The 27911-nt window shown below is 36.2% G+C and overlaps 1 protein-coding gene across 1 annotated transcript; it reads left to right on the forward strand.

Annotated features, from left to right (window-relative positions):
- Positions 1–21646: 21646 nt before the first annotated feature.
- Positions 21647–27832, forward strand: LOC131152733 (bifunctional 3-dehydroquinate dehydratase/shikimate dehydrogenase, chloroplastic-like). The gene is made up of 11 exons (XM_058104577.1): positions 21647–21847; positions 21973–22208; positions 23426–23531; positions 24489–24707; positions 24834–25183; positions 25467–25530; positions 25690–25795; positions 25887–26030; positions 26625–26773; positions 27203–27365; positions 27481–27832. Exons 1-11 carry the CDS (start codon positions 21833–21835, stop codon positions 27522–27524), a joined length of 1596 nt encoding a protein of 531 aa, XP_057960560.1. The 5' UTR covers positions 21647–21832; the 3' UTR covers positions 27525–27832.
- Positions 27833–27911: the final 79 nt, after the last annotated feature.

A 27911-nucleotide genomic window follows, 5' to 3' on the forward strand; every position in this document is an offset into this window, starting at 1 on the left:
TCAGGGATTTGTGACTTACTTTTGCTAATTACCAAAATTATATTAATCTTGACTTTATTTAGAAAAGAAATTTAGATTTTTGTAAGTGCAAAAATTGAAATAAACTCAATTTAAAGAAAACTATTCAAATGAAAATTTAAACTGATTGCTCAAGTATCAAATTAATGAGAAAGAAAACTTCTAAAAAACCGATTTCACCTAATCTTTCACTATGTTTTACTCGTCTAACTAATAAGAATTAATTTTCTATGTTTGTTAGCAAATCTCAAATTCATCTAAAAGTCTCTTTCGATAGTTAATTGGAAACTATTATTGTTCATTATTAATATAGGAGTATGCAAATCAATAAAGTAAGAACACATTAAGACCCACGATTCTAGTACTATATAAGTTCATACAAGTCTTTCGATCTCTATATTTACTTATACTGAAGTATCCAATATATATCCTACAATTTCCCCTTTCGATAGCAAAACACAATATCAAAATCATTTTGTTAATAGCTAGTTAATTAAAAGTAATACACTCAGAATAAACTAGACAAACATAGAAGAAAATTACTTGTGAGTAGCATAGAAAAAAAAAAACATAGTTTGAAAGTACATTACATCATTTTCTTAAAATAAAGAAATTTAGTTTATGCTGAAAATAAAATTCCGCATAAACGAATTCACTATTTTTTTTTTCTCATGAAAAATAGAAGAAAAATCACATACAATCCCAGCCGAAGCCGAAGCCAGCTGCCCCTTGCTGGGAAGAACACCAAGAACTGCTGTGCGTCTCTCCTTCAGCGCTCCTCCTGAAGCCTTCAAAAGCCTTCCTTTATTCCATCTGCTGCGCACACAACCCAGCGACCAAAAAAAAGTCCACTGGCCTCCCAAAACTAAAGAGCAAGCCTTTCCTTTCTTTTTCTCCAAAAGCAAACCCTACTTTTGAAAAAAAAAAAAAAAAAAAAGTAAAAACTAAAATTTTGCACCTACAATTTTGACTTTTCAAAATGTTGTTTCAATGCTTTGCTTTATTTGTTCCTCCAAAATTATTTTTTTTGGTTTTGTTCTTTTGACCGAAGGTGTACACGGCCTCCCCTTTTCAAAGTCCAGCTGCTCATTTTTGTTTTTTTATTGTTTCATAGCCCCGCTCACGTGAATCTCACGGGTTCCCCACGTGCATGGCCTAGCTCCTTTTACATACGCGCATACAGCTCATGTATGCGGCCTTGCTTCGTATTTAAATTTCAAATTTAATTTTCAAAAAAAATCTTTTTTCTTTTCCTCAAATCTGCGATAAAATTAAATGACCGCAGTGAGACCTAAAATTAAAAAAAATAAATAAAATTATGTTAAAATTTAAAGTTAAGAAGTGATAAATTATTCTAATTTATGTCCCTCATTAACTAATAAAAAATTTCTGATTTAACTGATACAGCATATTTCCCTTACCTCACTGACTGGCAGGCCTGACTCTAACTTTATTGTTATGCCCACAACGTATCAAACTCTAAAATCCCAAAATAATGTACAATTCCTAATTTAATCAACCTAAACTCAAAATAATAGTTATACTCGCCTTTTCCCAGGTTCACATATTTCTTTTATCCATAAAATTCTAAACTACTAATTATTTATCAATGTTACCTGAGTTCCTAAGAAAATACCCGCTGGGATCCTCAACCTATGCCTATGGTGTTCGAAAACCCAAACCTTGAAATCACAGCACCCTAGTTTAATCAACTCAAACTTAAATATATTTCCGTCTAACACAATATTTGAGTTCAGAAAAACCTACTAATTATACAAACCCTAAATTAACCTACTTACCTTAATTTTGGGATGACATCTAAACTTCTAAAACCAAAATTCTATTCCACCTAAGTTGTAGAGAATTTCTCTGGGATCATCGTGGTAACTTCTGATCGTCGAAACGTGGTGAATTGGAGCGAGAAATGAAGAGAGAAGGCAAAGGATCTGAATTCTAGAGAGAGAAAATGGAGGGAGGAAGGTTTTCTCGCCAAAAATCTGATTTTTTGCGTATTTATAGATGGCTGGCCACGTGGCTTTGTCAACGAGACACGTGGACTCGTTGACGAACATATGAAGGAAATTCACTAACGAAGGTAATGAGTTCGTCGATGAACCAAAGGTCTGAAATTTTCTGTAACGACTTGCTATTTAATTGGGGTTTATATATATATACTATGACATTTAACATGCTTTAATACCATACTGGATTAAACCCAATCATCAACCTAAGTAGCGAGAAGCGGAAATCAAATAAAAATATCCATATATATAATTATATACAATACCAGAGTGCTAATGGGTTTTCCAAAATTTACATATATGACTATTTCCAAAATATCCTCAACTAGTGAGGGCTATACAAAAATACTTCCAAAAATATACTCACTCTCTATTGACAGGGCAGTACTGTGACCCCTCTATTTGCGAGCCTGATCTACTCGCCTACCTGGATCACCTGAAAAATAATTCAACACTAGGATGAGCCAACGCTCAGTAAGGTGAAATATGTTATTACTAGTGTGTGGCAAATGAGATACAATATTATGAAAATTTGTTTCTGTATAATAATGTATAACTGGATATGTAAATACAGTACAAGTAATAAAATCCACCACCCTTTCCATGTTACTTAACATAACAGTATTATAGATTACTATTCAAAATACTTCTAATGTACATAAGTATATTCCCTATTTCTGTAAATCTATATATACGTAATAGTAACTAGAAACTTTCCTTGTGATCACTGTGTGTCATGATTTAACCCCTCATAACAGGGTTGTGCGGCCCGTAGGCGGGATCTACAATGGCTGGCCGACCAGAGTAAATCACTATACTCCCTCAGTCAGATCGGCCACTCCTCAACCTATATCTGATGGGGAGTTTGTCCACGTTTAGGCACGATCGACCTACTACCTTGTATTGTCTAAATAGGTGGTTGCACTCATAACTGAAATATCTGTAGTTACGGTACCGTGCTCTATAACTGTATGGTCCAAGAGGGTCTGATACTATATAATATATCTCTATATACAACTATCTAATTTATCATGATTATGAAATAACTGTAATAACCATGATACTGAAATAAATTGTAACTATATTATCTGTATTTCTAAACTGAACTGTAATCTGTAAATCATGGTACTGGAAACTGTATAATCATGGTACTATAAACTATATAATTATGGTTGCAGATACCCTATTTTTGCCCTACCCAAATAGAAAGGGGTTCCATTTTATTATTATTTTATTATTATTATTAGTATTTTTACTATTACTTTCTTATAATTATTTTTATTATTTATTATTATTATTGTTATTACTAATTTACTATAATTATTTTGGATTATTACTATTCTTATTGTTATTACCACTATTATTTTTATTACCTTATTATTATTATTATTATTATTATTATTATTTTTATTCAAAATTGATACTTTATTATTATTATTATTATTATTATTATTTTCCTATGTTATTAGTACTTTACTATTATTTTGCTATTATCCTTATTTTCGTTATTATTATTATTATTATTATTATTTATTAATTATTATCATTATTATTATTTTTGTTATTTTTGCAATCATTATTATTATTTTTTTATTATATTATTATTATTATTATTATTATTATTATTATTATTATTATTATTATTACTATTGGTATTATTAGTATTATTATTATTAGTATTACTATTAATGATTATGATTATTATTATTATTATTATTATTATTATTATTATTATTATTATTATAAAAAAATAAAAACAAAAAAACAAAAAAAGGAAAGTTTATATTAGGGTTTTTTGGGGAGAGCCTTTAAAAAGGCTTGGGCGCTGCACACATGGGGGGGAGGAGGGCACACGGCCAAGCAGAAGAGCAGAGCCAAAGCAGGAAAAAAAAAATAGCTTCATCTTGTGCTTCTCCTTCTCCTTCTCCTTCGTCTTCTTCTTCTTCTTCTTCTTCTTCCCGAGCCCTGCACCACCGACTCGTGGCCTCGCTGTTCCAGCCATCATCTCCGGCAACCAATCACCGTCGCAACACTCCGCTGTCCTACCGCCGGTCCCCAGCAACCTCCACTTCGACCACCCTCTGCTCTATGAACCTGTTTCTCCAGCACAGGCCACCCCTGCTTCAGCAGACAAGCAGCCGACCACAACTCCACATCGCCATCCGAAGCATTCTGTGAGCCACCGGACCTCTGAAATCGGCCACCAACCAGCCAGGCCACCCTGTTCCGCTCCTCTTTCGCCAGACGTTGCTGCTGGTTCATCTCTGCTGCCCTCTCCCCTGTTCCAGCCACAGCAGCAACCACCATCACCGTCACCGTTCGTCAACTCCGCGCACAGGCCGCACCACCAGCAACAGCCCCAGACTCCCCTCTGCAACAGGTCGCCCGCCGTCATCGCCTTCTTCATCGCCCATTCTCTGCCCAGCCACCGACGCTGTCGCCGCCCATTAACTCCGGTGGTACCCCCCTACGGTAAGTCCCCGGTGCGTCCCTGTAAACACATGTGTATTTATGCTTATATATATATACCATATTAGTATTATTAGTTGTATATTATTGTTAATAATATTATTACTTATATATTATTAGTAATAATATTATTATCATGTGAATATCATTATTAATAATGTTGTTATATTATTTGTATATTACCATCAATAATATTATTATATGGTTTGTATATTATTTTTAATATTGTCATTATATTGATTATAAGGGTATTGTTATTATGTTGATTGTATTTGTATTAATATTGTATGATTTATATATTATTATTAGTAATATTGTTATGTAGTTGGCTCATTATCATTAGCATTATTATTATATTAATTATATTAGTATTATTACTATATTGTTTATATAGCATTATTGGTAAGATTATTATATAATTAGCATGTTACTATTATTGGTTATATAATTGTTAATTTATTAAGTATTACTATTAGATGAATTGTGTTAGTATAAATGTTATATTAATTGTACATTATTGGTAGTATTAAGTACATTGTTTATGTATAAATACAAGCATATTGTTTATTATTGTTAAAATATTATTATTATTATCATCATTATTATAATTAGCATGTTATTGATATTTTTAGGGTTTGATTGCCTCTATATAGATTGTTTATTAATTTTAGGGTTATGAGTGTTTCCATATTATTATCACATTTTAACTTTAGGATTTGTTATGTTTCCAAATTATTAGTACATATTTTTTAGGATTTTTGATTTATTTCCATTTTATTGCACGTTGAATTTTTTAGGGTTTGATTATTTCCATATCACTGTATATTTATTTTTAGGTTTGTCTAAATGTTATAATTTCGTCTTATTTGTTTCCATGTTTGGTTATATTTAACTTTTAGGGTTTTACCTATTGTCATGTTTCCTTTATTGTTAATATTAGGGTTTTGTTAGTGTTATGTCAAAGTTTTGATTATTTATAATTAGGGCTTTTGCCTGTATTTGTTAGGATATATTATTATCATATTGTATAGTTATTAAAATTATGATATATATGTATTATTAGTCTAGTAGTATTATTATGGTATAATATTAATATTTACATGTTATGGTATATACATTAAAGTGGTATTATAATATTGTATTGCTATTTATGTGTTATTAATATTATGAGATATATGTGTGTTATTATTATAGTAGTATTATTATTACAGGTTATGTATTATCATTATAATATATTAAGGCTATTATTTTCACATATTTCTGGAATTTTCAACTATATCCTATGTTTATATTTTGTATTGCGATATCCATTATTTCTAGTATTTTGGTATTATTTTAATAAGTATTTTTGTGTGGGTGCATCCCGATGATTTTATTGCGGGGGTATGAGCCTTCGGGCATCACGTACCTTAAGTTCTGAGGGAATATATATGTATATATTATATTTATTTATTTATTTATTTTTCATATGTATTTATAAATTCATAAAAAGGAGTAATTTAAAGACTTATTAGATTAACTTAGGGATAATTTCAAATTAGTTAGGTACCGCTCATAAGAACGGGCGCGTAGGGGGTGCTCGTACCTTTCTCTCGCGTAACCGAACTCCCAACCCCAACTCTGGTAACATAGACCCATTCTACCCCTAACAGGGTAGTAATCATGTGTTATAACCACACTAAAAGGTTAGTGGCGACTCCGACATTTTATATTTTTTTTGAAAATTAAAACACATTTTTAATTTCGCCGCCCGGGGCACACACGCTCTCGGGACGTCGCGACAATGGTACTATAAACTGTATAAACATGGTATTCTGTAAATCATATCCTGAAAATACTGTAAAACATACTTGTGTACTGTATTTATATTCTCAAGCCACACAATGATTTAATACATAGTATTCATAATTAATAATCTATTTAATGTCCTGTTGTGAGTAATAAACCAAAAAATATATACATTTTATACTGGAAATTATTTTAGAACTACCTAGTATAGCATATTTCCCTTACCTGATTACTGAAAAACCCCTATGGTATACTGGTCTAACATCCGCAGGGCCTCCTACACAACACCATGAAAATAATATTTGTCAGAACATAATATCAATATTTCTTTACCTACATCATTTCTTATAACTGTCAGAAGGCTAAAAATTAACTAAAAGACCTTACCCTGAATTTGGGATGAAATCCAACTCGATCCCACCGACAATCCGCCTTAGCAAACTTGAAGTGAATTTCGCCAGGAACGTCGTGGTGGCTTTAGATTGTTGATCCGGCGACTAGTGGGGCCAAAATCGAAGAGAGAAAGGAGAGAGACCGTAGGAGAGAGAGAGAGAGAGAGAGAGAGAGAGAGAGAGAGAGAGAGAGAGAGAAGAGAGAGAAGAGAGAGAAAGAAGCACTGAAATTGAATAAAAATCTAAGTTTGCACTATTTATAGGGCCAGATTCGTCGAAGAGACACGTCACGTCGTCGACGAGTCCTTAAGTAAATTTGTCGACGAACTTTACCCTTTGTCGACGAAATTCAAAGTAGCCCAAATTCTTCTCTCGGTATTTTCTTATCAACGAAGCCTACTACCTCCTTCTGTTTCTATTTCCATTTCTCTCCCTCATTATTATTTAAATACTATTATTCTTCGGGTCAGCACATTTTCCCCTCTTGGTATCTCTTCATTGACGAGACACATGTCCTCATTGACGGGTCATAGAAGGCAGTTCATCGACGAGCCGAGGACACTCGTCGATGAAGCCCTATGAATTTTCCTTTTAAAATTTCTCTTCCTTTTTTAAATTCATAATTTAAATCTTCTGGGTCTTTACATTCTCCCCTCCTTATAAAATTTCGTCCTCGAAATTTACTATTTGTACTATACGCCATCCTCTAAGGAAAATTTGCTACTTATTTTATTAATTACCCTCACTTATGGTGGAGGAATATCGTGGTTACATTTATGGTTCTAAGAGATTACAAGTATACATATAAAAGAAAATTCTCCCAAAGCTAAAAAAAACTACCTATTTTATGATCTATAATACAACTTATACATTAATTACCCAGCACTGTATAATCAATACTGATTTTATTGAACATTATTGACTTTATCTGAACAATTACCTTCATTTTCCTAACTAATACTACTCCCCACTAAACAGATGTGGGTACCGTTGTCGTATTTCCTCCTCAAGCTCTCATGATGCCTCTAATCTACTACATGATTCCTCCATAGTATTTTCACTAACAAAATTTTCTTGGTGTGCAACTCCTGTTCTTTTTTATCTAGAATCTACACTAGTGTTTTTTCATATGCTAAAGTATCTCTAAGTTCTATCTCCTTGTAGTTGATCATGTGGGAGGGATTTGGGACGTATTTCCTTAGCATGGAAACATGGAATATGTCATGAATCTTGGATAAAGCTAGTGGTAAAGTTAGCCTATAGGCGACTGAACCCACTCTCTCAAGTATCTTAAATGGGCCAATATACCTAGAGTTCAGCTTATCATTCTTCCCAAACTTCATAGCTCCTCTCAGCGATGCTACTCTAAAAAATACTTGATCTCCCACATCAAACTCCAACTTCCGGTGGCGAGTATCTGCGTAACTTTTTTGCCGACTCTGAGCTACACTAATCTTATCTTTAATAAGTCAGACTTTATCATATGCCCGCTGCACTAACTCTGGTCCCAAAACTCATCTCTCACCCATTGCATCCTAGTATAATGGAGAACGAAACCTCCTATCATATAATGCCTCATAAGGTGTCATCCCGATGCTGGCCTGGTAGCTATTATTATACACAAATTCAATTAGCGGCATATACTGGATCCAACTACCCCCAAAATACAACACACATGCTCGTAGCATATCCTTAAGTATCTGGATCATCCTCTCTGTCTGCCCATCATTCTAAGGATGAAAGGTTGTGCTAAATGATAACTGAGACTCCAAAGTTTCCTGCAAACTCCTCCAAAATCATGACGTAAATCATGGGTCTTGGTTTGAAACTATAAATACGCATGGGGTCGAATTATCTCCTGAATGTATAACTCTGTCAATCTATTCATAGAGTAGTTGCTTTAATCGGGAGAAAATGAGCGGTTTTCATCATTCGATCAACGACCACTCAAATAGCATTCTGCCAATGCAATGCCTGCGGTAACCCCGTAACAAAATCCATAGATATATGATCCCACTTCCACTTAGGGATGTGGAGTGGCTGCAACTGTCCCATCGATCTCTAGTGCTCAGTCTTTACTTGCTGGCACATCAAATACTGCTCCACGAACTCAGCTATTTTCCTCTTCATGCCGCTCCACCAGAAGGATTCTCGAAGGTCCTAATACATTTTAGTGCCTTCAGGATGCACCGTGTAAAGGGATCTGTGTGCCTTTTCTAGGATAGCCCTCCTAATCTTAGCATCTACAGGTATACACAGCCTGGTACAGAACCTCAGAGCTCCATCCTTCCCTTGTTTGTCCTGCACTTTATCTATCAGCTCTACCAATTCTGCTTCATTCCTCTGAGCAACTTTAATCTTCTCCTGCAAGGTAGGCTGTAACACCAAGTTGGCAATAAATGTCTAGTGAACATCCTCTACTAGATCCACACCAAGCCTCTCCAAATCCATCTGAATTGGATGCTGAATCTACACTGTTGACAATGCTGCTTCCACTAATTTCCGGCTCAGAGCACCAGCTACCATGTTTACTTTCCTTAGGTGGTAGCTGATAGTGCAATCATAATCATTAATAAGCTTTAACCATCTCCTTTGCCTCATATTCAATTCTTTTTGAGTGAAGAAATATTTCAAACTTTTATGGTAAGTGAAGATCTCACATCTCCCACCATAAAGATAATGTCTCCGGATCTTTAGAGTATACACTACTGTAGCTAACTCTAAATCATATACCGAGTAGTTGTTTTCATACTCTTTAAGCTTTCAAGAAACATAAGCAATAAACTTCCCGTGCTACATCAACACACACCCAAGTCCTTTTTGGGACACGTCATTGTATATAACAAATTCATTCTCTCCTGATGGAATAGATAATATTGGTCTAGTGACTAGGCCCTGCTTCAACTCCTGGAAACTCTGCTCACACTCATCAGTCCATTCAAATCTCACATTTTTCCTCATGAGTCGTGTCAATGGACCTGATAATCTAGAAAATCCATCCACAAAACGCCAATAGTACCCTACCAGACCTAGGAAGCTTCTGATCTCCTGAACATTCAGCGATCTCACCTAATTCACCATTGCTTCTATCTTACTCAGATCTATTGATATGTTGTCCCCAGAGATCACATGCCCGAGAAAAGTGACCTGCCTCAGCCAAAATTCACATTTCTTGAATTTAGCGTGTAACTTTTTTTCCTTTAATACCTGCAATACCAGCCTCAGATGATCCTTTTGCTCCTCAAAACTCTTCGAGTAAACCAGTATATCATCAATAAATACCATAACAAACATATTCAAGTACTAATGGAACACTTGATTCATTAGGTCCATAAACGCTGCCAGTGCATTAGTCAATCTGAATGGCATTACTAAGAACTCATAGTGCTCATACCTGGTTCGGAAAGTTGTTTTCGAAATGTCCTCTGCTTTAACTTTCACCTGGTGATATCCCGACCGGAGGTCAATCTTGGAGTTGACATGGGTTCCCTGGATCTGATCAAATAAATCATTAATTCTAGGAAGAGGATATTTATTCTTGACTGTCACTTTATTTATCTCTCTATAATCAATGCACATCCTCCTAGTCCCGTCTTTCTTCTTTACAAACAGAACTGGTGCTCCCCAAGGCGATACGCTAGGCCTGATAAACCCTTTTATCCAACAACTCCTGCAACTAATCTTTCAATTCTTTCAGTTTAGTTGGAGCCATCTAGTAGGGTACTTTAGATATCGGTGCTGACCTTGGTAGTTAATCCACGGCAAATTCAATCTCTCGATTTGGTGGTAAACTAGGTAATTCCTCTGAAAAAATATTTGGAAATTCTCTGACTATTGGAATATCATCTTGTTTCAATTCTTCATTTAGCATCTCCTTTATATAAGCAACATACCCCTAGAAACCACCCTGAAGCAGCCTCCTCACCTGAATAGCCGACACTAACTGTGGCGAGGCGCGCACACGTGACCCCATGAATATGAATTCCTACTCACTTGGGAGTTTGAAGATCACTTCTTTTTTATAGCAATCAATATTGGCATAATTAGTTGTTAGTCAATTCATACCTAATATCACATCGAACCCCTGCATGTCCAATGCCACGAGATCGGCTGGTAATACTTTCTTTTGAATGCTCACTGGATAATTTTTAAGTACCCTCCTATACCTCACTATTGATCCAATCAGCATTGCTACTGACAACTGTGCCTTAACCCCATATAATTTAACATATCTCGATGACACAAAAGAATGAGTGACACCTGAGTCAAATAAAACAACAACTTTATATGGTAAAGCAGTAATAATACCTATTACAAAGTCTCTGGCAGCCTCAGTGTCTCCCGACGTCAGTGTATAAACCTTTCCTAGAGTTGTGTTCCTCTGCTGGCCTCCTCAGGGTGCCTGATAACCATCTCGGAATGGTATGAAAGCTTATATGTGGGTTAGTGGTCCCTGACAAGGTCGAGCTAATTGACTGGGTTTCCCACATCGATAGCAGACGTTGTCTCATAGTCGGTATTCTCCCATATGTCTCCGGCCACACCTAGGGCAGGTGTGATAAGTATGCTCACCCCGGAAACCACAGTGTCCCTTCATCTGCCTCTGGCCTTCACTGTATCGGTCCCCTCTCCATAAACCCCGACTGGAACCTGCCTAAAAAGCTGGAGGCATGGGCCTCTTCCTCTAGCTCTACATTTTAGCATCCTTCGATATACTCTTCTTTACCACTGTGGCATTGTCTACAAGTTCATAGAAGTCCTACACCTTTAGAAGTGCCACCTGTTTAAGGATTTCCTGCTTCAAGCCCCTTTCAAACATTCTTGCCTTCTTAGTCTCATCTAGTTCAATGTAAGGAGCAAAACATGATAGCTCTACGAACTTCTCCGCATACTAATGAACTATACGATTCCCCTAAGTCAAATTCAAAAATTCTACAACCTTAGCCTCTCTGAAAGTGGCGGGAAAATATCTATCCAAAAATACCTCCCTGAACCGACTCCAGGTCATAGCCACTGGTATGGGTCTCCGCTCCTCCAATAATTTCATAGTCGTCCACCATCTCTCGACCTCACTTATCAACTTGTATGTGGCATAGAGAACCTTTTGCTCATCAGTGTAATGGAGCACCGTTAGTACTTTCTTGATCTTCAGTATCCAGTTCTCAGCAACTATAGGATCTGCTCCTCCTAAAAACACTGGAGGGTTCATCTTGGTAAACTTCTTTATTGTACACCCTCGGGCTGTAGACGGGCCTCTCTGCTCCCTGGAGCTCCATGCAATCTCAGTCATAATTTGCTGAGCTACGTTGTGTAAAACAGCATATGAATCCCCTCTATCCATGCTAGAAGACCCTGCACCATCATCACCGCTAGCGTGAATACTACTACTTCCAGGGTCCATCCTGTAACAATACCAAATTATTTTGAGAATCCAACATTGTGATGCTATTCTTACATTAATCTAACTAAGATATCCTCACATCACCTATCATTACTTTAAGGTATAGTCCTACCGTTTGGAAATAGAAACCAACGATGGTTTACTATGATTTTTCTGAAATCATCACCCCAAGAAAATCACGGAAACCACCCCGAAGTTCTTGCTTCCAGGCTATAGAATAGAACCCTGAATTCTTATCTTAATTTCCCAACATTAACTCACTAAAATTATGTTCTATCCAAATTTTTATTCTTCTCAAAATTTCATTCTTATATTCTGGTATTGTTTTTCGCTGTACACTAGAGTATACAAAACCTAGCAAACTAAGCTCTGATACCAAACTGTAACGACCCAACATTCATACCATTTTTTTTTATTAATATGTAAGCTATATAACCATATTACTCTGATACCCCTGATAACATCTACTATGACATCTCGGTTCCCAAACCAGGCACTAAGGAATCCCTGTTCATAAGATAACATACCTATGCAGCGGAAAACATAAAATCTTACAACCATAATTACAATACCAGAATCCAGTATTTCCCAAAACATTTATATATGTATCTCTCTAGTATTCTCCACTAGATCATCTAGAATCTACTAATAAATACATCCCTAAAAAAAACACTTACCCTATAGTCAGGGCAACACAAAATATCCTCTCTATCTCTAAGCCTAATCTGTTCGTCTAGCTGGATCACCTGAAATGTGTTAAATAACTTGGATGAGACAACTCTCAGTAAGATGAAATATGCTATTACGAGTGTGGCAACTGAGTTTACATGAATAATATACTTTTAATCAACTGAAATTGAGATAACATGTAAATAAAATACAATATAACTCACACCTATGTGACTTAAAATACAATTGTTTCTGAACTTTCTATTTAATCATACTTTTAGTATCTATAAGTATATCTACTATTTTCTATAAAGTTGTATAATATACATAACTGTGAAACTTCCCTGGATGGATAACTGTAAGTCATGATTTAACCCCTCATGACAGGGTTGTGTGCCCCATAGGCGGGACTTAACACTGGTTGGCCTACCAGGATAAGTCAACTGAAAACATCTATCGTCAGATCGACCACCTCAACCCGGACTACCGAGGAGTCTGCAAGCTCTCCTAAGGCATGATTGACTACTCATAAAATCCACACACTATCTGAGATATGTCATTGCACTCTATACTGAATTAGCTATGGTACCGTGCTTTGTAATTTGATATGAACTATCAGGGTCTGATACTATATAATACTGTTATATATCTTACTGGTTTACCATGATTTTGTTCAACTGTAATAACTATGATTTTGCAAAACTTTATTAACCGTAATGTTGCAATAAACTGATTTGTATAAACTGTAATAACTGTATGTTATGGTTCTATATTATTTATATATCATGGTTCTGTAATCTGTATATCATGCTATTATGAAAATTGTATAACCTAATGAACTGTAATATTTGAATTAACTGTGTAAATCATAGTTCTGTAAAACACCGAATAGCCATAGCTTTGTAAATAAAACTGTATAATCTGAGTATCATAATTCTATAAAACTATATAAGCGTAATTTTGTAAAAGTTGTGTAGAAATCTGTACTATACCAATATTTCTCATGCCACACAAATATATAAATCTCATTAACTATAATCTATAAAATTGTATAATTTCTTACTCTGGAAACCCATACATATATACTACACTTTACTAGTAAATTTTTTTTTTGATTTAACTGGCATAACATATTTCCCTTACCTCACTGACTGGGAGGCTTGACTCCAACTTTATTCTTATGCCCACAGCCTCAAACTCCAAAATCCTGAAATAATATACATTTCCTAATTTAATTAACCCAAACTCAAAATAATAGCTATACTTGTCTTTTCCCCAGGCTCACATATATCTTTTACCCATGAAATTCTAAACTACTAATTATTTATTAATGTTACTTGACTTTTTGAGAAAACACCCGCTATGATCTTCAACCCATGCATGTGGTGTTCAAAAACTCAAATCCTGAAATCACAACACCCTAGTTTAATCAACTCAAACTTCAGTATATTTCCGTCTAACGCAAGATTTGGGTTCAGAAAAACTTACTAGCTATATAAACCCTAAAATAACCTATTTACCTTGATTTTGGGATGGTGTCTAAAATTCTCAAATCAAAATTCTGCTTTGACTAAGTTGAAAAGAATTTTCCTAGAATCATCGTGGTAACTTATGATCGTCGAATGAATCAAAGCGAGAAATGAAGAGAGAAGGCAGAGGATACGAATTCTAGAGAGAGAAAACGGAGGGAGGAAGGTTTTCTCCCCAAAACTATGATTTTTGCGTATTTATAGATTGCCATCTATGTGGCTTCGTCGACAAGACCCGTGGACTCGTCGACGAACATATGAAGGAAGTTCGTCGACGAAGGTAATGAGTTCGTTAACGAACCAAAGGTTTGAAATTTTTTCCTCTCGGTATCTCTTCGTCGACGAGACACGTGTTCTTGTCGACGGGTCACAGAAGGCAGTTCGTCGACGAGCCCAAGGCACTCGTAGTCGAAGTCCTATGAATTTTCCTTTTAAAATTTCTTTTCCATCTTTAATTTCATAATTTAAATCTTCCGAGCCTCTACACTTACGGTCTTGCTTGGAAATTGGAAAATCTTAGGAAAAGGAAAGAGAAATATGAATGAATTCACTTTTTCATGTTTGTTTAATAAGCAAAGTAAGAAAAGACAATAAAAAATATTCCAAAACAATAAATAGAAATATGATTTTAGACAATATTTACATTTGATTTTTCTTCATTTATAACCACATTAAATAATTTTTTTGTTTTAGTAGTATTTAATACAGAGGAAAAATATTGCGAAAAATAAATTTCTTCCTTATTTTCCTTTTCTTTCCTTTTTCCAATCAAAATTCTTAGTACAAACTAACCCTATATGTTGTTAGACTCTTTCAGTCCTAATAATGTCAAGGTTCCTACAACAATTCCATTGTGCAAACAAATATGAGGATGTTAACAACGCATTTTTTAGAATGTTAAAAATGTCACAAACCAAATGCCTCAAAAATATTTGAAAAAATAAAAACAACCTAAAGCTAGAGACATTGAAGAGATCATCCCTGATTGAGTTGTCGAAGTAGGTGGTCAGCAACAATAATACTTTGTGAAATGAAAAGGGAGTTCAGAGAGAAAAGACTTAACACATTCAGCACATCAGATTGAATCTAAGATTCAAGATTTAGTTTTATAGATTTTAAAAATTGTATTGACTACCCTTAAGATTTAAAAATTTTCATACACTTCTTTTGAGGTTTGTAAAAAAGATGCAAACATCTCTCAAAAGATGTGTCTTTTTACAAAGGATGAAAGAAACTTACCTCCCTTAAATCGAAAAAAATAAAATAAATTAAAAAACAAAGATCTTCCTAAGGTTCCAAAATTTTCATTGACATTCTCTCAAGTTTCAAAAAACCCACAAATCTTCCTTGAGGTTTGTTAAAAAGATAAAAATTTCTCCTTAAAAGGCTTTTCTTTTTGGAAAAAACAAAGAAAGGTATGTCCCTTTTTGACAAACCTTAAGAGAGACTCCTAAAATTTTTGAAACTTTAAAAAAAAGTCTCCAGAATTTTTAAAATCTCAAAAAATGTTAGTGTCATTTTACCAAACTTTAAGAAAAGTTTGTGTCTTTTTATCAAATCTTAAGAAAATCAATGTCTTTTGCTCTTTTATATAATACAAGAAAAGATTATTTCTTTTTAACAAATCGGTAAATCCTTGAAATCTTGAAACTTCAAGAAATGTTCTTAAAATTTTTTAAATATAAAAAAAAAGGTCTGTATTTTTTTTTTTGGGTTAAAACTCATGAGAGGTCAGTATTGTTAGGAACCTATGAGCATCCATATCAAAGTGACACCAAATATTTAATGTGGTTCAGTCAATAACGACCTATGTTCACAGAGCACACACCAAGTATTCACTATCGCTAGAAAATATTACAACTCTCACACACTCTCTCTCTCTTCCTCCCTTCTTCCTCTCTGCTCTCTCTGAGCTTCTCACACTTTTGCACACACAATTACATCTTCCATAGCCCTCTATTTATAGGGCTTAGAATTTAAATCACAAATAAATAAAATCAATTACAAATGGAAGTTACAACAGAGAGATTAATGGAAAGATAAATTGCACCGCGTTTCTGTTTCAGCTCCTAGCTTGCAACGCGTCTCCAGCTGTGTCTCTTGGCTGTCTTCTGGCTCTAGCTCTAACAATCTCCCACTTGAAGACAGAGACGCCTCCTCAATCAGTATCATGAATAAATGATGTACTCAAAATGTGTCTTCAAGCATGAAGACCAACTGAAGTTGAACACAACTTCAGCTTCTCTGTAGTCACCACCTTAGTTAACATATCTGCCGGATTTCTACTACCTTAGATTTTTTCAAGTATCAACACACCGTCCTCTATTAGAGATCTAACAAAGTGGTAACACAATCCAATATACTTAGTTCTAGAATGAAATGCTAAGTTCTTCGCCAGATGTATCGCACTTTGACTGTCATAATACAAAACATTCCTTTCCTGCTTTAATCCAAGCTCCGTTAACAAACCCTGAAGCCAAATCATCTTTTACTAGCTTCTGTCACTGCTACGTAGTCAACTTCTGTAGTGGATAAAATAACAATCTTCTGTATCTGTGACATCCAACTAACAGCTGTTGAGCCAACAGTGAATATGTACCCGGTGGTGCTTCTGCGATGATCAATCTCACCTGCAAAATTAGCATCTACGAATCCTCAGATTTTCAAATCACTTTTTCTGAAACATAGGCACTTATCAATAGTACCATGAAGATATCTCAAAATCCACTTTACTGCTTCCCAGTGTGTCTTCCCTGGATTTGACATATATCTGCTAATAGCTCCCACTGCTTGGCCAATATTTGGTCTGGTACCAACCATAGAGTACATCAGCCGTGTTTTACAGAGGTTCAACACAAGTAGCGCCAAGGTTGTAAAAACACCATTGGTAGGTTATTTTTGTCTCTCAAAGAATCAGTCTCCCCAGAAAGATGAAGAGAAAGACTTCATGACTAAGATTCCATATGCCTCAACCGTTTATTGTTAGAGCTGGAGCCAGAAGACAGCCAAGAGACACAGTTGGAGATGCGTTGCAAGCTAGGAGCCGAGTCAGAAATGCGGTGCAATTTATCTCTCCATTAATCTCTCCGTTGTAATTTCCATTTGTAATTGATTTTATTTAATTGTGATTTAAATTCCAAGCCCTATAAATAGAGGGTTGTGGAAGCTGTAATTGTGTGTGCAGAAGTATGAGAAGCTCAGAGAGAGCAAAGAGGAAGAAGGGAGGAAGAGAAAGAGAGAGTGTGTGTGAGAGTTGTAATATTTTTTCGGTGATAGTGAATACTTGGTGTGTGCTCTGTGGACGTAGGTCGTTATTGATTGAACCAAGTTAAATCTTTGGTGTCACTTTGATCTGGATGCTCACAGGTTCCTAATAAGTGGTATCAGAGCCCAATTAGAGCAGAAAAGCCAGATTGAAAGTGATCCCGAAATTAGAGCTCTATTCAGTTGATCAAAACTGCGTTTTGAGGCAACCATCGCATTCAGCTCATTGAGACGAAGAGAAGGGTGCCAGTCGGAGCTCCAACAGAGTTCGGATGATGGCTTACGCGCCATCATGCGCCCCGTCGAAGTAGGATGCTTCACCACGCGCCAGTCACGCGCCGGTGACCAGTCCCTCACGCGCTGCACGTGTCTTCCTCGCTTAATCTGCCTTGACCCAACCCGGAAGGAACCTGACCCGACCCGAAACTTGACTCATACTGGATCAACCCAAGATTCGGTTCTTGACCCGGGCTTGACCTCCGCCTCAGCGCCACGTCAGCGTGCCACATCAGTAGAGACACCACGTCAGCAGGCCCAACCACGTCAGTTGCCATGTCATTAGTGCGCCCCACCCTTGCCATGTCAGCAAGTTTGACCAAACTTTGACTAAGCTTTTCGGAGTCGTTTTGGGTCCATTTTTTGAACGACTTGAACCATTTCTAGGGTTTTCGATCATTTCGAATCCAACCGCACTATCCATTTGAGTTAATTCCATCTTTAGATCAATGAATCGAGATGTCGAATGAAAAGAGCTCAAAAATCAAAATGTTCAACGGAAACAATTTCGATTTTTAGAAGATGCAGATAGAAGATTATTTGTTTGGGAAGGAATTGCACTTACCGTTAAAGGGTAAGCCAACATCCATGAACAAAGACGAGTGGGAGTTGCTTGATTGAAAAGCCCTCGGAGCCATCAGAATGATGTTGTCGAAATCTGTAGCATTCAATATCAAGCATATAACATCCACCAAGTCTCTAATGGATGCGCTCTCTAATATGTACGAGCAACCTTCAACCGCAAATAAGGTACATCTCATGAAAAGACAATTTACGATGAACATGTTTGCAGGTGAAAGTTTCAGCAGACATTTGAATAATTTCAATGAGTCGTCTGATCAACTCGCCTCAGTCGGAATAACATTTGATAATGAGATTTGGGCCCTACTGATTCTCAGTTAATTGCCTAAAAGTTGGAATGGTGTCATTACTGCCATCAGTGGCTTCGCAGGAAAATCGAAGATTGTGTACGATGAGGTCGTCAGCATGATTTTGACGGAGGAAATAAGAATGTAGTCAAACCATGGCTTCACTTCAAGTCCAGCCTTGAACATGGAGAGTCGAGGCAGAGGAAACAGACATGGATGATCAAACAACCGCGGCAGATCTAGGCCCAGACGATCTAAATCCGGAAATCCCAGAGGTACTTAGGACACAGGTTCCTAGAGCACAAAAGTTATTGAGTGCTGGAACTGTGGAAAGACTAGTCATTACAAGAACCAGTGCAGGAGACAGAAGAAAGAATTCGAGACGAGGGCAAATACAGAAGCAAATATTGCTTCCGAGAATGATGAGATGTTGATCTGCTCTTTAGAAAGCAAGCAAGAGTCTTGGGTCTTAGACTCCAGAGCCTCATTTCATGTCACATGCTGCAGAGATTGCCTAGAGGAGTACACACCAGGTAATTTTGGTAAGGTGTACCTTGGCAACGATCAACCTTGCGACATAACCGGCAAGGGAGTTGTGAAGATCAATATAAACGGGTCAGTATGGAAGCTGAAGGATGTCAGGTATATTCCAAACCTGAGAAAGAATTTGATCTCAAATAGTCAACTGGCAGATGAAGGATACACGACGAAATTCATTAGCGATGAATGGAAAGTTTCAAAGGGTGTACTAACGATTGCGCTAGGTAAGAAAAGCGGAACACTTTTTCTAACCTCCAATGCCTCCAAGTCTATTTCAGTTGCTGCAAGAAATGGCGACAATAACATCTGGCACCAACGACTTGGTCACATGAGCGAGAAGGGACTCAAAGTGATGCACTCAAAGGAAAAATTAAGTAATCTACAGTCGGTGCATATTGACACATGTGAGGATTGGATATTTGGGAAACAGAAGAGAGTCGGTTTCCAGACAAATATCAGTACCCCGAAGAAAGAGAGACTTAAGCTAGTCCATTCAGATGTATGGGGACCAACAACCATTTCGTTTACAAGATGAAAGCATTATTTCATCACGTTTATCAATGATCATTCACGGAAGGTATGAGTTTACTTCCTGATGTATAAATCTAATGTTTTTGATGCTTTTAGAATTTGGAAGGCTATGGTAGAAAACAAAACTGGTTTGAAAATCAAAAAGCTAAGAACAGATAATGGTGGAGAGTATGTCGACACCGAGTTCAAGAAGCTATGAGCATGGTATCAGAATGGAAAGAACTGTGCCAAGTACACCTCAACACAACGGCGTAGTAGAGCGGATGAACAGAACGTAGACAGAGAAAGCCAAAAGCATGCGTATGCAGTCAGGCCTGCCAAAATGTTTTGGGCAGAAGCAATCAACACAGCAGCTTATTTGATCAATAGAAGTCCTTTAGTACCATTGGACTACAGTCTACCTGAAGAAGTTTGGAGTAACAAAGAGGTAAGACTTTCACATTTGAAAGTTTTTGGTTGTGTCGTATATGTATATGATCATGTCAGGAATAAACTGGATCCGAAATCCCGGAAATGCACTTTCATCGATTATGGTGGAGATGAATTTGGATATCACATTTGGGATGATGAAAACAAAAAGGTGTGTGCAGAAGTGTGAGAAGCTCAGAGAGAGCAGAGAGGAAAAAGGGAGGAAGAGAGAGAGAGAGAGAGAGAGAGAGAGAGAGAGAGAGAGAGAGAGAGAGAGAGAGAGAGAATTGTAATATTTTCCTGCGATAGTGAATACTTGGTGTGTGCTCCATGGACGTAGGTCGTTATTGACCGAACCACGTTAAATCTTTGGTGTCACTTTGATCTGGATGCTCACAGATTCCTAACAAGTTTTTTTTTTTTTTTGTCCAAAAATGATACATTGACGCCTATTAACGACTTCGTCTTCAACAGGTTATCCCATTTTTCATAAATACAGCCGCATTCTAAGTCTTATACTAGTTTATTTTATTCCTTGCCCATCAAAAAATAAAAAAATGATTTCTTTCTTTAACTTTCCTTCATGTCATGCTCTTCTATTTCGTATTTTTGCAACAAATCCGTTTGTTTGAATGCTTACTACTTTACCTAAAAACTTAATCTATTAAGTTAAAAAATGGTTTCTTTCTTTAACTTTCCTTCACATCATGCTCTTTTGTTTTGTATTTTTGTGGAAAACCCGTTTGTTGGAACACATTTGGTTAAATTACTATTTTACCTAAAAACTTACTCTATTAGATTGTGGATCAATAATGTATATTAAGCTTTAACACTCTCCATATGTGTAGCCCAACAATTTGTAAAGGGATAAATACACAATAAATTTTTAAAAATTACAAAATAAACACAAACAACAATATTAAAATCCAAAACATCTTAATAATCAACTCTATTATCATGTTCGATTATCACTTTATCAAAAACCTTAAGCTATTAAGTTGTGCACTGACGATGTATATCAAGTAACACATTGAGATCCCATATCCATCAAAATCCACCCTGAATACTTTTTGCTTTGATTTTCTCAACACCCATTTGCAGATTTGCAAGAATGTTCCATCATCCATGGGAGGATACAAAATCCCAAACGATACAATCCTGAGCCATCGTCATCGCGTATGACGCAACAGGTGGACGATATGCCTTCTTTGAGCTGATATATATTTGCCGAGCCCTAAAAAGGATGTGGGCCTTGCCAATGGTGACAGTTAAATCTCATAAACAGGACAGATTCGGATTCGGGCTGGGTTGGATTTGAACCCGCATCCATCATATATCTGCCTTTCCCAACAGCAGCTTATACATCTAATCTTTGTCATGAGGCAGCAAAGATCGCAAGCCCATCCAACTTTCTATCTACCCTTCACCGAGAATAACACGTACTATACTTTCAGAAGTTGAAACATGGTTCAATTTGGAGCCACCTGCTAGCTCTTCACATGACTATTGCCATATATAAAAACACTACCTCATATATGCATGCATATGTTCAAGTTCCAAGCCTTCCCATTAGCAGACTGACAAGCTAGCTAACTCGCTGGCCATCAGTTCTCTGTTGTGACTGGCAATTACTAGAAGCTAGCTAGCTCTTGCTAACATGGGAAGCCTTCCGGTAAATCTGCTTTCCCATTTCTGCATTTTCAACTAAAACTGTTCTTGCAATGTTGCTACATTTTGCCCTACAAGGGGTGCAAAGTTTTGTTGATATTAATTAGTATGGTTTGGCGAGTTTTTCAGCTTTCTACTTCGGAACTCCCGGTGAGTACTAGCAGAGTTTGGAGCAGCCCAACTCTACTATGCACTCCATTAATGGGAACAACTGTCGATCAAATGCTGATCGAGATGCGAAAGGCCAAGGAAATCGGAGCAGACCTCGTCGAGATCCGCCTTGACTGTTTAAGAACCTTCAGTCCTCCCCAGGATCTACAAATCTTAATCAAACAGTCTCCTTTGCCTACTCTTATCACTTATAGGTGAATATTGCAAATAAAATCATGCAGATGATTTATATAATGAGCTACCGAAGTGTCCTAGCCTGTCAATGTTTTATTTATTTCCATCTCTATAAAATAATGAAAAAAGAGAAAGAAAAAGAAACACGGTTCTCTTTTCCACAATAACCAAATAAAAATATGTGGGATTATAGCTTGATGGGATGTCTTTCCTCGTATTGCATATGGACAAAAATGTCGGGGATTAAAGTTAATTATTACTAGTGGTCTCCTTTGGCCGTTAAATCCGTATTTACTTTAAAAATGAAAAATGAAAAAGGAAAACCGGCTGTTTAAGTTCAGGTTTATGCATAAAAAATGGATATACCACGTGGTCACGTGACATGAATGTTGAAATTTTCTTTTTCTTTTTGGTATACCTTTTTGGAGAAAATACTTCCCTAAATACTTGTCTAAAAGTACTCAGTCCTTTTTTTGGGAAGTATTATTTTTTTTTTTCAGAAAAAAATATTTTTTCAGAGAATGCTTATTCCCCTAAAATAAAGTTTGGAAAAGTACTTTTTGAAATAAGTACTAATTTAAGTATAAACCAAACACTACTCATTGATACAAGTACTTTTCATAATAGATATTTATTTTTTAAGACATTCTAAATAAGGGCTAAATGATTGTCCAACAAAAATTTTGACCAATTGTTGAGAATTCCTTATCCTACATTGGAAAAAAGTGAGTAAATGATGGGTGCTTATATACATAGTTGGGTCCAAGATCCAATAGGCTTAAACTTTTGGATCAAGTTGGTGATTACCCACATGCATCTCCTCTGGTGCTAACAAGTGGTATCAGAACCGATTCATAACTCTAGGTATGAGAGTGTAAGGCGCAGCGGTAAGGCCCACTTGAGCAAAGCCCAAGATCCAATAGGTTTAAGATTGCTAATCAGCTTCTCTGTTGGGCTTCTGCATTGAGTAAAAAAAAGATATCCGTGCTAATGAGATTATACTAATAATTGTTCAATAATTTGTTCTCTTAAATTATACTGATTATTAAACACTCTCTCCAAAGAAATTTTGACATGTATATTTCTTGAAATTAGAAAATTTTTTCTTCTGCTATATGTTCTTTTTCAACTCAGTGTAGTTAATTTTTATTCATATGTTTCCCATCATTCCTATGGAAATGTACTACTTGTCAAAAAAATTCTTTTGGAAATCTGCTAATTTCGTTTACTTTTTTAGGCCTGTATGGGAAGGTGGTCAGTATGAAGGTGATGAAACCAAGAGACAGGATGCACTTCGGCTTGCGATGCAATTGGGAGCAAACTACATTGATGTTGAGCTAGAGGTGACCACCTTATTGACATTCAATTAGTTCAGAAAGTCTGAAAATTGATTTACATATTCATGCAAGTGAGCCTATCTTTACAAACTATACAGTCTATAGCTACGCTAGTACTTTTTCTTATGGCAAAGGCAATAAACTGATAGAAGATAAGCAAATCCTTAACTTGTTATCTGAGAAATTTCTTTTTCTGCATTTGGGTTTGGTGAGCCTCTTTGTGCAGTTTTAGATGGGCAAATCTGTCCTCTAGTAATTAGCCATGATTATTGAACGAGGGGGAAAATCCTCATGATTTAAAATTTTTACCATCTAGAAATGTTAAAAGAAAGATGTAGATATAATTTCTCATGAAGTGATCAGATGCTAGGACATTTTCTGATGCTAGAATAATATTACTCAAACACTTGACAGTGAAACAGCAAAAAAAATGATAAAAGAATAGGGAAGGAAGATGAAGAGAATGGAAAAAGAAGGGAAGAATAGAGTAAAATAAAAAGATATGCGAGAAGGACTATATTTGACAATGTTTCTGAGCCCTTTCACCATCCATTTATGCTAGTTTGTTTTGTTGGACAAGAACAGAAATGCCCTTAAACCTTATTAGTGCCATATTAAATGAACCATTAATTTCTCAGAGTTCTGGATTATAAGTTGTTAATATACTTAATCAGATCTTAGAAATTAGTTAGTATTGTGAGAAACTTTTATCTAAAGAAAACTGAACTTTGATTATGGTTTTTTATGTAAAGCTAATTCATTGGAAATATATAAAATCATCAGAATCTACATTATTTGCATTGTCCAAAGTTCAAATTTTGCTGTTGCAAGTGGGAACTGCTGCAGCCCCAAACGTTGTCTACAACACCCTGCCACTGATCCTTGTTTCTGTTTTATTGTCAAAATATGCAGTGGCAATTGATATGACAAGTTAAAAGAGTTATATGTTCACCTGTCTTGCAGGTTGCTCATGAGTTCAACAACTCTATTCATGGAAAGAAGCCTGAAAATTTCAAGGTCATTGTATCATCTCACAATTTTCAGAACACGCCATCTATGGAGACAGTTGGCAATCTTGTGGCAAGAATACAAGCTACTGGAGCTGACATAGTGAAGATTGCAACCACAGCATTAGACATCACAGACGTGGCACGCATTTTTCAAATAACCGTGCACTCTCAAGTAAGCAGTACATACTCCATTGTAGTAATTTATAAAGTTTAGATCTTTACAAATGTGAAATTATTATTTATTTCCTCAGGAGCCAGTGGATATTGTTTGCAATTGACACCTTTACTGAAATTGCAGATCCCAATAATAGGAATTGTTATGGGTGAGAGGGGTTTGATCTCACGGTTACTTAGCCCCAAATTTGGTGGATATCTCACTTATGGGGCACTTGAGACAGTTGGGATATCAGCTCCGGGGCAACCAACAGCAAAAGATTTGTTGGATTTATACAACTTTAGACTCATAAGGCCCGACACAAAAGTGTATGGAATTATTGGGAAGCCTGTTGGTCACAGCAAGAGTCCACTTTTATTCAATGCCGCATTTAAATCAGTTGGTCTGAACGCAGTTTATGTCCATTTTTTGGTGGATGACGTAGAAAAGTTCTTCAAAACCTATTCATCTCCTGATTTTGCTGCCGGATGCAGGTAGATTCTTCTCATGGAAATGCTTAGAACATTGTGCATCTCTATGTTCCTGCTAATTGCAATCTTCAATTTCAACAAAGTTCACATATTTACTAGAAAGAAAAGGGAGCATGAAGAGTAGGACAAATATGCTTTGAGTTGTTACACCTTATATCTTTTTGTTGTATACAATATCAGTGTGCTTAAATATGATTTTTTTTTTTTTTTTGTAACTGTAATATTTAAGAATTTGGTCTGTATTATTTCCTTGACCAACAATAATGCAAACTAATTTGTAATGCAGTTGCACAATTCCACATAAGGAGGCTGCACTTAAATGCATGGATGAGATTGACCCAATTGCTAAGGTATGCAATATCACTTCTTGATATTCATTGAAAGATTGTCTTTGTTGCCAGAATATGATCTTATTATTGTCTGTTAGTCACTTCGTCTTTCATCTTTTCCCCCCAGATTATGACTGTACTGCATGGCTAATTTTTTTTCCCTCAACAAAATTCTTACAGAAAATTGGAGCCATAAACAATATTGTCAGGAGACCTGATGGCACATTGACTGCCTTTAATACCGATTATATTGGTGCCATATCTGCCATCGAGGATGGACTACGAGGTCTCAAATCCTCAATGTGTTTCACTAGCTCTGCTTATTATCTTTAGACAAATTTGTTAACAGTGTTTAACTCAGCTTCTTTCATTCACAGAACTAAATGGAGCAAACCCTGCATTTGGCTCACCTTTAGCTGGCAAATTGTTTGTTGTCCTGGGAGCTGGTGGCGCTGGCAAATCACTTGCTTATGGTGCAAAACAAAAGGGAGCAAGAGTAATAGTGGCCAATCGCACATACGGTAAAATAAATCTAGCATTATGCTTTATTACATGTCTCACTGATAGCTGCTTCTGTAACTCGGCTCTAATCAGTGGTAAATGCAAGGCTCATTCCCCTTCTTTTTGCTTGCATGTCCCAATGCTATCTTCCCTTTTCTTTTCAAATGCAAAATAATAAAACTACGGAAATAAATATTTTTATGGGGGCGATTGCCATAAAGTTTAAGAACATTCTCTCTCTCTCTCTCTCTCTCTCTATATATATATATATATATTAAAGGGTACTTTTGAACCTTGGGGTGCCATACAACCATGGACCCTACTGTTTTAACTCTTTTCTTGTAGACAAAATTTGGTGCATATCTGTTTTTGTGAACTAAGAAAGGTGCGCAGGAATGAAATGTTAAGTAGATAACGAGGCTAGTCCATTTTCTTATACTTACATGTTGCAGGCGTTAAGCACACTTATACTGCTTCGATAAAGATTATGCCTTATTTCTCTTTTTCCCAGTGCATATGCAGGGAGCCGGATGCCCTGCTCAGTGAGCATGGTTGCTCTTTTTCTTTCCATGTTTCTGGCTTGGATGATAATTTGATCTCTGTTTCCACTGCAGAACGAGCTAAAGAACTTGCTGACAAAGTTGATGGACAAGCTATGACACTATCTGAAGTAGAAAATTTCCATCCAGAAGAAGGGATGGTTCTTGCAAATACCACATCTGTAGGAATGAAGCCCAAAATTGATGAGACCCCAATTTCCAAGGTTTGCCTCACTATTGTTCTCTTTTTCTGGGTTATCAATTTTCATTTTAAATGCCTCACTATTGTCCGCAAGTGTTAAGAGAATATTTCCTTTCGTTCTTTGCTACCCAATATTCATAAAAGTTTTTAAAGGTCAATGTCGACAGATTTCAACTGGTTGTACATGACTGCTGTTCATATGCCAACATAAAAGAAGTGAATTTTGAGATATTTTCTTGTCATGTACCATTTTTGCACAAAGAATCAATTTCTTGACTTGGCTAGGAAAATGCTTTCATCGTTACAGCAGAACATCAAAATTTCAACTAGAGTTCATAGAATTTGAGATGTCAACTTGGGATGGTATTTGGAACACCAATTAAGATGCCTTAACCATCCATGATTTTGTTTTCTGAGAAGTAAATTTTTTTCTTTTCATATAATTTTGCAGCATGCTTTGAAACACTACTGCCTAGTTTTTGATGCCATTTACACACCAAAAGACACCAGACTCTTACGAGAAGCCAAAGAGTTTGGATGCTTAGTTGTTTATGGGACAGAGATGTTGATCCGCCAAGGCTTCGAACAGTACAAAAACTTCACTGGTTTGCCTGGTAAGATGAATCAAAATTACTATTCCAAGGAGGATTTGTGCTTCCATATTCTTTATTCATTTAAATTTATTTAATCTTTCATTTTTTCTTGGTGTTATTTCCTTTTGAATATCAGCCCCAGAGGAACTGTTTAGAGAACTCATGGCAAGGCATGCATAAGAGGAGATGTGCTTGGCTGTTCTACTGTTGCTGCTGCATCCATAATTATCCATCAACTCATCCCGAATTCTGTCTCTTGCGATTAGGTGTTGAGTAATGCCATTGTATCAATAAGGAATACATTTGAATATGAATGTAAGGATACGATCTTAGAAATTATTGTTGAGAATGGTTCATGTAGCCGACAGGCCCAAGCTTTTGGATTAGGTTTTTGTTTATTAATTTAAGACCTTTTTTTCCAAAAAAAAAAAATCAAATTGGTTAGCTGCTGCTATTTACTATTATGAAAACTAGAACATTGATTGTTATTGTCTTCTGGTTTCCTTATAGCATGGGGTTCTATTGATTTTTGCTATACACCAGGGAGCCCTGCAGCTTCTCCTTTAT

This window comes from Malania oleifera, chromosome 4, assembly GCF_029873635.1.
Source record: "Malania oleifera isolate guangnan ecotype guangnan chromosome 4, ASM2987363v1, whole genome shotgun sequence".
Lineage (NCBI taxonomy): Eukaryota > Viridiplantae > Streptophyta > Magnoliopsida > Santalales > Ximeniaceae > Malania > Malania oleifera.